The sequence below is a fragment of the Acipenser ruthenus genome, chromosome 6 (genome assembly GCF_902713425.1).
Source record: "Acipenser ruthenus chromosome 6, fAciRut3.2 maternal haplotype, whole genome shotgun sequence".
NCBI lineage: Eukaryota > Metazoa > Chordata > Actinopteri > Acipenseriformes > Acipenseridae > Acipenser > Acipenser ruthenus.
In genome coordinates this window covers 61,524,559-61,537,890 of record NC_081194.1, presented here as the reverse complement: position 1 = coordinate 61,537,890, position 13,332 = coordinate 61,524,559, and the positions used below count along the sequence as shown (strand labels likewise).

At 39.9% G+C, this 13,332-nt stretch overlaps 1 protein-coding gene across 3 annotated transcripts in view; it reads left to right on the top strand.

Annotated features, from left to right (window-relative positions):
* Window positions 1-13,332, top strand: part of LOC117411048 (protein dopey-1-like) — a 47,955-nt gene that overhangs the window by 3,844 nt on the left and 30,779 nt on the right. For 2 of the 3 annotated variants that reach the window (XM_059025631.1, XM_059025629.1), the window contains exons 5-11: window positions 40-229; window positions 1,885-1,983; window positions 3,080-3,179; window positions 4,146-4,255; window positions 5,380-5,494; window positions 11,339-11,459; window positions 11,750-11,869. In XM_059025631.1, coding sequence (XP_058881614.1) covers window positions 40-229; window positions 1,885-1,983; window positions 3,080-3,179; window positions 4,146-4,255; window positions 5,380-5,494; window positions 11,339-11,459; window positions 11,750-11,869 — 855 coding nt within the window. The remainder of the gene's footprint in view (window positions 1-39; window positions 230-1,884; window positions 1,984-3,079; window positions 3,180-4,145; window positions 4,256-5,379; window positions 5,495-11,338; window positions 11,460-11,749; window positions 11,870-13,332) is intronic. The other variant, XM_059025630.1, reaches the window with a different exon arrangement.

Sequence of the window (13,332 nt, the reverse complement as noted above, 5' to 3'; positions counted from 1 at the left end):
ACACAGTTTACTAACTTTTTCCTGTTCTCGTGCCATTAGAACCAATGCCTTGCTGGAGAAGGTGGCTGCAGCTGTGGAGCAGTCTGCGTTCTACAGTGCTCTGTGGGGCAGCATCCTCACCAGCCCTGCAGTCAGATTGCCAGGAGTCACATTTGTGCTCTTTCATCTCAACCGAAAGCTTTGCATGGAAGACCAGCTTTACATCGTCGGCAGTGACATTGAGTTAATGGTAATGTCCACTCCTGGCGAGCTGACATCATCATATTCCCCCAGTGGAGACAAAAATGATTTTTTAATGAAAACAATACATTCATATATTTGTTCATTAATGCATGCGATTCATTTGTGCGTTTGTGTTTTTAATAATTTACATTATGTACAACTTTATTCATAGATGATCACAAAATAATTGGCCCAAAGCATTGGAGAAGTTAAAAAGAGGCAGTGTACACTAGATGGCAGTTGCAGCAAGCCATTGCATTTGGTGATGGATCCGCTACTACAAGACCCGACCCGAACCCGCAATCCGCTGCAACACTGTCTTCTTACCCGCGACCCGACCCGACCCACTTTAATACGATCTGCAACCCGACCCAAACCAGCAAGTGTTTGTCCTGTACCTATTGCCTGCGTCAACTGACTCTCACACTCTCTCTACCGTTCTCCACAGATTGAGTTTATACAATAGGCTGTACAGCGTGGTAGCTCCCTATAGTGGTCTGGATATATTTTAACATAGTGTAGTGTTTTCTGGTTCTTCTGGGACAGAAATGGGACTGAAGCCATGTAATGAAGGCTCAAGCCGTTTATTTTTGTACAATAATTATTTAAATAAAATCATAAGCTGAGGGAAGGGAACTGGGAGTCGAAAATGAAATAAAATGATTACAAGCAGTTTTTGGTTGCTGTTATTCTTCCCCTATTTCCCTATCCACGCACACCTTTCTCTCTCACTCTTGTCTTCTCTACTCCCTTGGTCTTTTCCACGCACCCCCTTATATCCCCTCGCTCCCTCCGCCACTACGTCCTTCATGCCAAACCTGCACCTCAATTCCCCCATACACACATCCACACACAACATGCAACCCCTGGATGTATACACCCACCATGCAACCCCTGTACTCACACACCACCATTCAACCCCTGCACGCACACACCACCATGCTACTCCTTAAACGCACACGCGCCCGCAACACTATCCTGATTCTCTCTCCCCCCCCCCCCCCCCTCGCTACAATAGTAACATATTAGCTATCTCTACTTACTTTACTATAAGATACCTGTTTATTCCGTTCGTGCCATCAGTTGAAAGGGAGCTACACCTATGCTTTTGCAGAGGTGATGTATCAGTTTTGTGGCTGTCGTACACAAAAACACAATGACAGGTTTTACAAGCAACAAATCCAGTCACATTAGTTCATTATTTTCATTCACTGTGATTCCAAAATAATTGCACACTTCTGATTTACCTCTCAAACTATTATCCACTACATGATATAAACCCTGGGCTATCTTGTTTATCCTCGTCCACAGATATTTTTAATATCGCCAAGCAGACGTGTTAAAAGGATCTTGCGACGTATCAAACAAGCGGCAAACCGAGAACACTGCTTAGTCAGCAGACTCTTCCCTAATCGCTTTAGTGCAGGAAATACATTTACCTTCTAATAACGTTATTTGGGAAAGGGGTACAGACGAGTACGCTGAAAGGACTTTTTGGTGAGACCTAAGCCTGACCCGAAAATGACATTTTCTGACACGAACCACAAACCGTGAAAAAGTTAACATTTTACCCGAACCCGACCCGATGCAGGACTTAACTGCCAGCTCTTTTAACATTGTCCCAAAAGATCATTTTGTGTTTTTGTTCTCTGTTGTTTTCAGGTTGAAGCAGTAAGCACCTCTGTGCAGGACTCCAGTGTGCTTGTGCAGAGGAGTACGCTGGACCTCATACTGTTCTGTTTTCCATTCCACATGAGTCAGGTAATTAAGTGCGAAGCAAAATAGATGTTTTTAGTTTATTTCAATTAGAAGCCCTCACAGTACTGTGTGTGTGTTTTCTGTGTAGTATCAGAGGTTTAACATATTTAAACTGGAGGCTAGTGCAATTTGCAGTGTTTGCATAGTCAGATTACGGTGTGGCTGATCTGGAGTCTGGATATCCCCCCATGTTTTTACAGGCAGTTAGAAAAGAGCTGCTAAGTTTCCAATTCCACATGTGCTAGTTTTTTTTTTATTTGCAGCCATGGTTGGAAATGTAAGTTGCTGACATACTAACATGCTTGTTCCGTCTTTGATTCATTCAAGATTGGTAAGGCAGGAGATTTAACAGGCTTTGATAAAGGGCCTCGCTTGGCAAAGATTTCAGTATCCAAGACAGTGCAAATTACTGATGTTTCACAAGGGACAGGTTCAATGGACTGTATTCTGCCCTGCAGGCAAATTATCCACTCCATAGTAAATGTGTAACATGGGACACTTGCTCTGTGTGGAAATTGGGACCAATTTCTTATAAAGACATTTTAATGTTATAAAAGTAACCAGAAAGCAACTGAATACAATAGTTTACCTGTTCCTACCTTGCTAGATTTGGCAGCAAACTTGACTCTTGTGCAGTCAGTTTCCTAATAGAATATCGAACAGGTAATAATCAGCAATAATCAATGCATTGAAAACCATTTTATTATTCAAAATAAAAAAAAGCCTCTAAATGTGGTGCTCCTTTTCAGAAACGTCTTCAAATACATAGCAATATACTACTATATGCGTTGAGAACTTTATTATTAAAAACAAAAGAAACCAAAAAATGTAGATTCCAAATGTAAGGCACCAGGATGATTAATCAATCAATGAATGTTATTGGAGGCTTGCAAAAATAAAAGCAGCAATAATCAATATTAGATTAAATTGTTGCGTGTCTGCATATGATTTTTGTAATGAACTTGTATTTGTATCCTTTATGTGTGTGTATGTATGTGTATATATTTATATATATATATATATATATATATATATATATATATATATATATATATATATATATATATATATATATAAAAAAATTTGGTTTTTACATCAGGCAACTCGTACCGATATGATCCGGATCCTGTCGGCAGCGTTGCATGTTGTACTGCGCAGAGACATGTCCCTGAACCGCCGGCTTTATGCATGGCTTCTTGGTAAGCTTTACTTCTCTCTGGGTCATTGTCATTTTTACAAATCCAGGTAAAGTGATTGAGGCTAACAAAATGATTTCATAAATCTGACCTGTTTTGCACTTCCATTAGCTACATAGCTGTCAAATGTGCAGTTTTGAAAGAAACACACATAATTGAATTTGGTTAAAGAAAATTCTCAGCTTCCATGGTTTGCTCTCAGGAAATTTGTTGCAGTTCCATGGTAATTTCATCTCGGCAGTGTTTTCTGCACAGACTTTTTTTTTATTCCACACAAATCATGTGAAAATATGACCTTTGCCAACCCCACCTTCTCTACCCTACTCTAGAGTGAGAGACCGAATACATAAATGGAAAGGATATATTGTCAGATGAATTGAGTTGAGTGAGGAAGGCTGTTCAGTGTCAGCACTTATGATTCTCTTGACAGGTTCCAAGCCAAGAAAAGTCAGATTTAGAGAAAACACGTAAAAACTCAATATTAAAACAACTGAGAGTCATTGCAAACATAATAAAATAGAATTATATAGATAGTAATTAAAAAACAAACAATTCAAAATTGCATTTGAAGCTACTTACTCTTTAAGAGATGGCTACATAGAGCATCACGTGTACAAGGACATAAGTCTCAATGTTTCCTCTATTGGTAAGTGCTGAGGTAATAAAATAAAAACATGTTATGTACTGCTTCCTTTGTCAGTCTGACTTCAACAAAACATGAGCTTTTGTGATGTTTGTTTATTCAAACTGTGCTGTGTATTTAATTTGTAAAGTGAAGAATATTACTACAATTATTGCGATATGTGTATGAAATGGTTCATAGTGGTTATTTTTGTTTTGTTTCTTGATGCTGACATTGTGGCCCACCTCTTGGTAAGTCCTCTGTGCTTGTGTGGCATGTACGCGTTTAGAAGAAATCCGATAGGTGTTTCAATCACATACTAAATGTTAGATTTTTCTTTTTTGTAGGCTTTGACAACAACTGTGTCAAAATAGGCCCCAGGAGTACACGGCACAGTAACCCTGAAGAACACGCCACCTACTATTTTAATACCTTCTCGAAGGACATGTTGGTTCAGGTACATTCATATTTTTAAAAATTAAAATGAATGATATATTATGTGTTTTTTGTATTTGTTTTTTATTTTTCTTTTCCTTATTTCACGGTTTTGCAATCCACAGCCGTCCTCATTCCATTGTAATCATGTGACATAGTAACCTTCAAGTCCGACAGCCTTGCCTGCATTTTGTAGACAGAGTCGGTGGGGCAGTGTCACACGATGGCTCATGTGGTGACGTCAGACCAGGAAATAGATGGACACAGTGAATGCGCTGTTGCGCATATTTAATAATAAAGGACCAAATAAACAGGTTGAACGAAACACTTGCACAAAACAAATGGCACGTTGGCCAAAATAAATAGACAAACAAAACAGTGGACGAACCCCAAAACAATATCAATTGTTATTTATTTTTGTTATTATTATTTCTCTCTCCTCTCTCTCTCTCTCTCTCTGCCCCTTCTCCACTTCGAACACACCAACCCTGAGTGAGAGATTTGTGCATCTGTATATACAGCTGTGCCGGGATTCAATTGCTAATTAATCATTCACTTGAATCCCAGCACGTGAACTACTATGTCCCCGTGCTCACATACTACTACACATTTTAATCTGCATGTGAAGTGATTGTGCAGTCCCCGTGCCTAAATACCAATATACTGTTTATATCACTCGTGCTACATATTCCACGTTATATCCCGTGCACCAATATATATATATATATATATATATATATATATATATATATATATATATATATACACCAACAATAACACACTGCATACAACATATAAACATGCAATTCATACAGGGGCGGGCACCCTACCACAGGCAGGCAGAGTTAAAAGGTAATTTTGTCACATGATATGTGGAATGAGGAAGGCCTGGTACTTACGAATCACCAGACAAGCTCAAAGCAAGTAAGAGCAATGTCATGGATATATTCATTACAAAACTAGAAATACACACATCAAGTATTTAATTTAGGACTGTATTTATATTTTGTAAAAAAAATAAAAAAAAAAAGTTTCACTTTCTAGAGACACTTTGAAAATAGCAACCATTATATTTATTAAATTGTAATGAATGGAACAGTTTTTTTTTATAAATACAAACTGAATTGTATTGTTTGTATTTGTTAGGCAATGGTGGGGATTCTGCAGGGTAAAGCAGTCGGAGGAGAGGAGGAGAGTGTGCTCATGCATGACCTTAAACCTTTCCGCATCTTAATTAGTCTTCTGGACAAACCAGAACTAGGTACGTACAGCCAGTAAATATCCTTACTGACACTTCTGTGGTTTAAATTATCAACAACCCCAAAAATCACCATGCTCTGAATCCCAAACCCTGGTTACTATAGGTGTAACTGTCTAAATGCAGTCATGGATATTGTGACAAGATTAATACAGATATTAGAAACCTGTTATTAGCTTTCTCTGCATTGCCTTAAGAATGCAAATACTATTGTTTTAAAATTGTGGTTATTATTCTTAAATGGATCTAGGTGATATTTCAGGGTTCCAAATGTTACCAGAAGAATAATTGCATTTATTACAATATATATACCCTTTCTCAATATCGCTCTCTGAAAATGATACCATATTTACGTATTATAATACGTGCTGGTATATAACTACTTAATCTGAAGTTTGCAGATCATGTTTGTTACACAGAGTAAATTATCTACTAGGAATCTATTAAAATAATTGAATTTATTAAGCATGCAATCAATACATTCAGAGAACCTAATAAAACAATAACACAGTCAACATTACACTAAAACAACATTGCAATAAACCCAAGGCTTTAGAAAACCATTATTCTTAATAAAAGGTTTGTTAATTCAGCCTTAGTGTAGATTGATGTTATAACAAAGCATGCACAAATCACACCAAACCCAGGCTAATCTAGCAGGTAGTATGGCTTCCTGAAATATGACCGAGAGTGGCACTTCTTCTCCAGGGTCTTAAAGCCCTTTGCTATCTCTTACATACACTCCTTCACATGTATTTTAATGTGCAGGGCCTCTGCACTGTCACAGTTTGATTTTGATAAGACAGTCGGGGTCTTGATGAGTGACGTGGCCTTTGGTTTTTTTATTCTCGCATCGGGGGAAAAGCAATCTTACAAGATTAAAACTGACAAAAATGTGACTATTTTTTTTTTTTCTCATTTGGACCAATCATTTGAATACATAAAATAGTGTGTGTTCTAAATAAACTAACTGCATTTTTTACGTAGGAGCTGGTCATTTTACAGTAGTATCTAGTCATGCTGATGTAGTCGCTTGTAATGACTTCATATTCACAGTGTAATTACAAGAGTAGCCAATCACCTTTGGGATAACATCAGTAATAAGGAGATTGGAAAATACCGCAGCAAGAGATTTTCTTCTATCATGCAAATATAGATTTGCTGATTTTAGGGATACCAGGCATCTCAGGAAAACTGAGTGTCAGTTTTCAGCCCAGACTTTTTGTCCTAGTCGGAAACATTAAAATTGTAACATTTTTCTTGTTTTGCTATCGTACTGTACACAACTATAGCAATGTGATTGTGTTAACAGCAATCAAAAATAAAATAAACCATTTTATGGATTATGTGTTTCACAATCTGTTTAATTTCCTGGACCATATGTGTACGTGTGTGTGTGTATATATTATAATTTTACTATTTATTTATTCAGATGACAATAAAAAGAAAACAATTAATTTTTAGGATCTGCAATAATTACACCGAATGTTTAACTTTGAAATTACGATTAGGTTATATACAGTTATTTTAAGTGCTTCGAGAAATCACTGAATTGGAAAAAAAAAAATATGTCCAGATTTTTCAATCTGGAAATGTGGTAACCCTATGCCAACTTCTTGAGACACACAACAGTGACTGTGTCACGATTCAGTTTATATTACCCAGACTTATTTTTTATTTCAAATGTAAGGCGACTTTTAATTGGATACATTTATTACACTTGCTGTTTTCTTTAAATTAATTGGCTCTTATTTAATTTTCAGTGATCTGATTGGCCAAATTAGTAACTTTAATAATTAGAATTACAACACATACTAAGTTCAAATTAGTACGTGAACTAAATATTTGCAACATGTACTAAATAACACATTTTTGACCTGAATGGCCTTCCATAGCTACGCACCGCAGTTGTTGTTTATGACATTATGATTCATCAACCACAATACTCCCTCAATAGGACCATCATAATCTATCAATCTGTTGTAACACTGAAATCACAGAGAAATGAGAAATGATGCAAGGCTTCAGACGGAGACTAAAATGGTTGCAAATAAGACAACAAAAACGTTATGACAAATTTTTTTTCGGAGTTAGGCACAAAAATTGCACATGTGCCATTACCAAAATGTCCTGGAAACCTTAAAATAAAGAAAATAATTAATGTAGGGCTGTAATGCAGCAATAAATTAAACAAAACATGAAGTGAAAAGGTTACCGTACCAAGCTGAAAAACGTTATTTTTGTGACTCCAACAAACTAACGTTATGTTTGCCAGTCCAATTGTAGAGTGCCTAAATAAAGTTTGGAGTCAACACAAACTGATTTTTTTCGTCTGTTGCATCTTGCATCCCAGATTTAATAGATTTAGTTACATTGTTTACCATCAGGAGTTTAAGGATGATTTAATTGTGCAGCAGATTCGCCAGTTAGATGATGAGCTGATAATCTCTTCAGCCAAAGAAGCAGACAAGGTAATTTAAGAGTACCGTTACCAAAATGAAAAACAGTAATGTAGCGTGAGTATTGTACTAAAGCTGAAAGCCGAAACCTGAATATTGTACACCAAAGCTGCTCATCGAGCCTGTGAAGCAGTAATGGCCAGCCCCCGAGGGCACAAAATGACTGCGCTCACAGATCTCTGGGCCATTTTCCGTTTCAAGACTGACCTGATCGGAGTGCCTGGTTTAAATAAGTACTTGTTGCTTCTGACTGTATAATCTTTCGTAAATGATTGTGTTTTACACAAAATGTATGCAATATTACATTAACGCTTAAATAGTTATACTAATTACATGTATATTGTGCACTACAGCCTTTTGCTTGTTACGTCCCGTTGCGGCCTTGTGCCCTGTGTAAAGCCAGAGGCTTGAGTCGCTCTTTCCCAGGGATCCAGCAACATAAGTCGGCTGACTTTGTGCTCTCCCCCCAGGCTGCATAGCTCCGGCTGGAGTTAATGTATTTCTTATTTAAAATACGAGACGTTTATTATTAACTGTAATTGTTTTATTAAGGAGGTAGGCCCCCTCCAGTGGGAGGAGGAGTTCTACTCCAGGTACTTCCTAGTGCCCAAGCAGGATGGTGGCCTCAGACCGATCCTTGACCTCAGACAGGTCAACCGGTATCTGAACCGATGGAGGTTCAAAATGTTGACAGTGACACAGCTGCTGCAGTCAGTCACGCCAGCCAACTGGTTCACCACAGTGGACCTCAAAGGCGCCTATTTCCCCATAAAACCAGTGTACAGGAAGTACCTGCAGTTCACTTTTCATGGAACAGCGTAAGAGTTCCGTGTCTTGCCATTTGGCCTCTCCCTAGTTCCACGTGCCTTCTCCAAGTGCATGGAAGCTATCTTGGCCCCATTGAGACTCAAAAGACATCAGAGTAATCAATTATCTTGACGACTGGGTAATTTGTGCCCAGTCTTCAGCACAGGCAGAAGCCCATACGGAACTTGTCACCGGCAACCTTCAACGATGGGGCCTTACGGTGAATCATGCAAAGAGTCAGCTAACGCCTTCCTAAACCAGCCTCCTATCTAGGAGTGTGCTTGGACTCCAGGTCCATGCAGTCCACTCTGTGGGATGGCAGAATGCAGAGAATACCTCTGCTTGGAGCTCTTTAAGCTCAGCAGAGCACTAAAAGTAGCGACGTTCAAGAAACTTCTGGGCCTGATGGCAGCAGCTTCCCAGACTCTTCCATTGGGTCTCCTGCACATGTGCATTCTTCAGGCCTGGTTGAACAGCAGGGTTTTTCAGCCCATGTTGAACTGTAACCACCTATTGAGTGTATCATCATTGACTAAAGGCATTCTCTTGGTGGAAACAACTGGCCCATCTACGCCTAGGCGTAGCGCTGGGCAGGGTCACTTGAAGAGAGGTCATCACCATGAACACATCCAGCCTGGGCTGGGATGCTGTGTGGAATGGCAGGGGTGTGTAAAGTGTGTGGGAACACCCCTTTGGCAGGGTCTCCACATCAATGTTTTAGAGCTGCAGGCAGTTTACCTGGCCTTGCAGAATTTTTTGCAGGTTTGAGGGAGACATGTGCTTGTCCGTACAGACAACACAACAGCTCCCGCTGTATCTGGAGAAAATCAGGCAGGACCGGGCCAAGGTGCTCTTAGTAGCCCCATATTGGCCCAGGAGAATCTGGTGTTTAACCCGGATGCAGCTCCTAAGCAGCCAGCCATAGAGACTGCCCAAGCATCGCGACCTGCTCAGTCAGGCACTTGGGACTTTATGGCATCACGACCCATCGAGCCTGCAGCTCTGCGTCTGGCCCCTGAATGGCTGCATTTGAGCCGTCTGAGACTTTCCAACAGGGTTATTGACACTGTGCAGAATGCCAGAGCACCGTTCACACGTTCCCAGTACGGTTACAAGTTGGGTGTCTGCCTCATAAGAACATAAGAAAGTTTACAAAACGAGAGGAGGCCATTCAGCCCATCTTGCTCGTTTGGTTGTTAGTAGCTTATTGATCCCAGAATCTCATCAAGCAGCTTCTTGAAGGATCCCAGGGTGTCAGTTTCAACAACATTGCTGGGGAGTTGGTTCCACACCCTCAATTCTCTGTGTAAAAAAGTGCCTCCTATTTTCTGTTCTGAATGCCCCTTTATCTAATCTCCATTTGTGACCAGTGGGTTTGACTTGGCTCATGGCAGTAGTACTGCAATTTTTGCAGGACCTATTTGACGAGGTTGAAATCCCCCTCTATATTAAAGGTCTATCTGGCAGTTATTTCAGCTTGCCATGTTAAGATTGTCTCCCCATGAGCTCACTTCCTTGCATGGCAATTTTTAAAAGGGACTTGGCGGCTTCGGCCACCTATGAAGGACATTGTTCCTTGCTGGAGGCTAAACGTGGTCCTTAATGCACTTATGAAGCTTCCATTTGAGTCCCTGCATTCAGCTGAGCTTACATGTTTATCATTTAAAGCAGCTTTCTTGCTTGCTATCAACTCTGCAAAGTGGGTGAGTGAGATGCAGGCATTCTCAATAGTGAAAGCCTGCTTAATTTTGACAGAGGCCAGGACTAAGGTTACACTCCTTACCAATCCTGCCTTTTTGCCTAAGAGTATGTCATCGCATCATTTCATGTCAACCAGTCTTTCCATCCACCTCCTTTCCAGTCTGACAAAGAGCGACAGCTCTATATGCACTTCCCAGTTTGAGCCCTGGTGTACTACGTTGACAGGACAAAAGGTTGGAGGCAGTCTGAACAATTTTTTGTCTGCTGTGGGGCGAAGTCCCATGGTCAAGCCATGTCTAAGCAGCGGCTGTCCAAGTGGGTAGCAGACATGGTCAGGACTGCCTATGAGCTGGCCAACTTACCCCCTCCAGAAAAGCTCACTGCCCATTCCAGCAGGGGCATGGCAACTTTGTGGGCTTTATTCTAGTGCAGCAGTGTGGGCTATTCTCCATACCTTTACTAGGTTCCACAGACTTTGTCGTGGATCAAAACTCTGCTTTTGGAACTAGAGTGTTAAGGGCGTCTTCTCAGTTGACCCTTACAACATAGGCATAGAGGTGAGTTCATCCTCAATTTTTTTCACCCTAGCTATTTGCTACTGGGGTTCCGTATGGTAAAGCACAGGGCAGCCTCTTGGCTTGTAGCGTTCCAGTTGTTCTGCGTCTTGCCCTTGTGGCGGCTTTGGTTATGGTTACATTTCATACTTGAAAGGGAACTTTAGGTTATTATCATAACCCTGGTTCTCTGAAATAGAAATGTAACCATTAACCTTCAAGGTCGCTGCGTCCATGATTGCAGCAGGCTTGAAGAAAAAATTGTTACTGTTTTGGGGATAATGAGTTTTTGGATCCCAGTTTTATAAATGTTAATGTCATTTCAGGGCCTGCCATTTTGGAAGATGTCCTGATTGAAGTATTCAGGACGCTGCATTCACAGTGCAAAGCTGAACTGGACTTGCAGACACAGTCTCCTTTCTGTAAAGACCACACACAGTTAAGCAGGTAGGGTTTCACCATGTTTCATACAGGCGGCTTGTGAGTTATTTAAAGCAAGTTTTTTCAAAGTCATTTGTTTTATGGATACAATTAAGGTTTCTATGCATGACACATTTTCTAGTCTAATTCTATTTCATGAATGTCAAACTTTATGTAATCTATAAAAAACAGAAGGGTCTTCACTTTCTCTGCCTTTGACTTTTGTGGTGATCTGATTTAAGATGTGTCGTTCTAGTTGGACTTCTGTATCTCTCTTTATCCTCATATCACCATACTTTTGCCCCCTCCCCTTTTAGCAAACTGCGGGAGAATAAGAAAACTGCAGAACTGATTAAAACTGCAAACCTCCTGTTCAACTCCTTTGAACCATACTACATGTGGGATTATATAGCGCGGTGGTTTGAGGAGTGTTGCAGGTAGGCACATTCATTGTGTTCATAAGATATTATAAGTCTCTGTAAGTCGCCTTGGATGAATAAACAAATAATATTGCATGACAGAGGTGTAATACTGCTGTATGCAACTAAGATATGTAAACGAAGACACAGTGCAGTGATTTACTTATAGGTATATTGTAATTCTGTCAGCTTTCAAATGAAGGCCAAATACCAAAGATGAAACTGTCTTTGTCATGCATGAAATTGAAGCCTTTCACATACATAGTAAGCATTGTTAAAGGGTGTACCATTTAGTGATATGCTATCAATACTGTATTTATTTCTATATAAGGTTGTAATAATTATATAGCTGTCAAGACTTCAAAAGGAAATCATCACTTACACCTAAAGATGAAACTGTTGAGCTTTTGTTAGCTAGTGTTTGTACAGGTAGTGGACAGAAAAATGGAAACACCAATGTAAAGTCACTTAATATGGCATTAGGCCACTATGGTATCCTGTCCTGTTGAGTTCTTGGCTGACCGTTTTTGATGAAACTGGCTGCTCGCGCCCCAGGTTGAAATTTGCAGTCAATTGATCTGCAGTTGCTCGCCTGTTTTGCCTTGCACTTCGAATTAATGCACAGTTATCATGATCCTGGAGTATGTGCTTGTGACAAAGTGCCCGCCCCTGTGTGTATTTTGTGTGTTATGTGTTGTATGTTGCGTGCGTGTGTTACTGTTGGTGTATAGTCATTGGTACACGGGATATAAATGGGTGTGTGCAGCACGAGTATTTAAATTGTATAATTATATTTAGGCACGGGATCACTTCACGTGCATTTAAAGTAAGTAATATACGTGCACCAGGTTGCACATAATTAATTCACTGCCTGGGATTCAAGTGAATAATTAATTAGTAATTGAATCCCAGCACAACAGTATAAATAGATGCATGTTTCATTCACTCGGGGTTGTTGGGTGTTCGAGAGTGGAGAACGGGTGAGAGAGAAGGAGAAATAAAAGTTAGTTTAAATATCAATTGCTATTACGTGCTGGTAGGACCAGCATGATACTTGTTTATTTAAAACTCACCGTGTTTGTTTGTGTGTCTGTCCGTCTGTTTACTGTATAGTCCGTTTTGTTTGTCTCTTTATTTTGGCGTGAAGTGCCATGTCCTGTTTTGTGTTTAAACCTTTTATTTTCTGTTCTGTCTGTTGACAATCCTGTGCCTAAATATAATTATACAATTTAAATACTCGTGCTGCACACACCCATTTATATCCCGTGTACCAATGACTATACACCAACATTAACACACGCACGCAACATACAACACATAACACACAAAATACACACAGGGGCGGGCACTTCGTCACAGTGCTTCAGCCCACTGTTGCCCTTTGCTGATGATGTCTTTCTCTTGGAGTTCCATGCCGACATCACATTAGACACCGTTGCTCGTGAAACATCAGCAAGTTGAGCTGTCTTGGTCACTGAAGC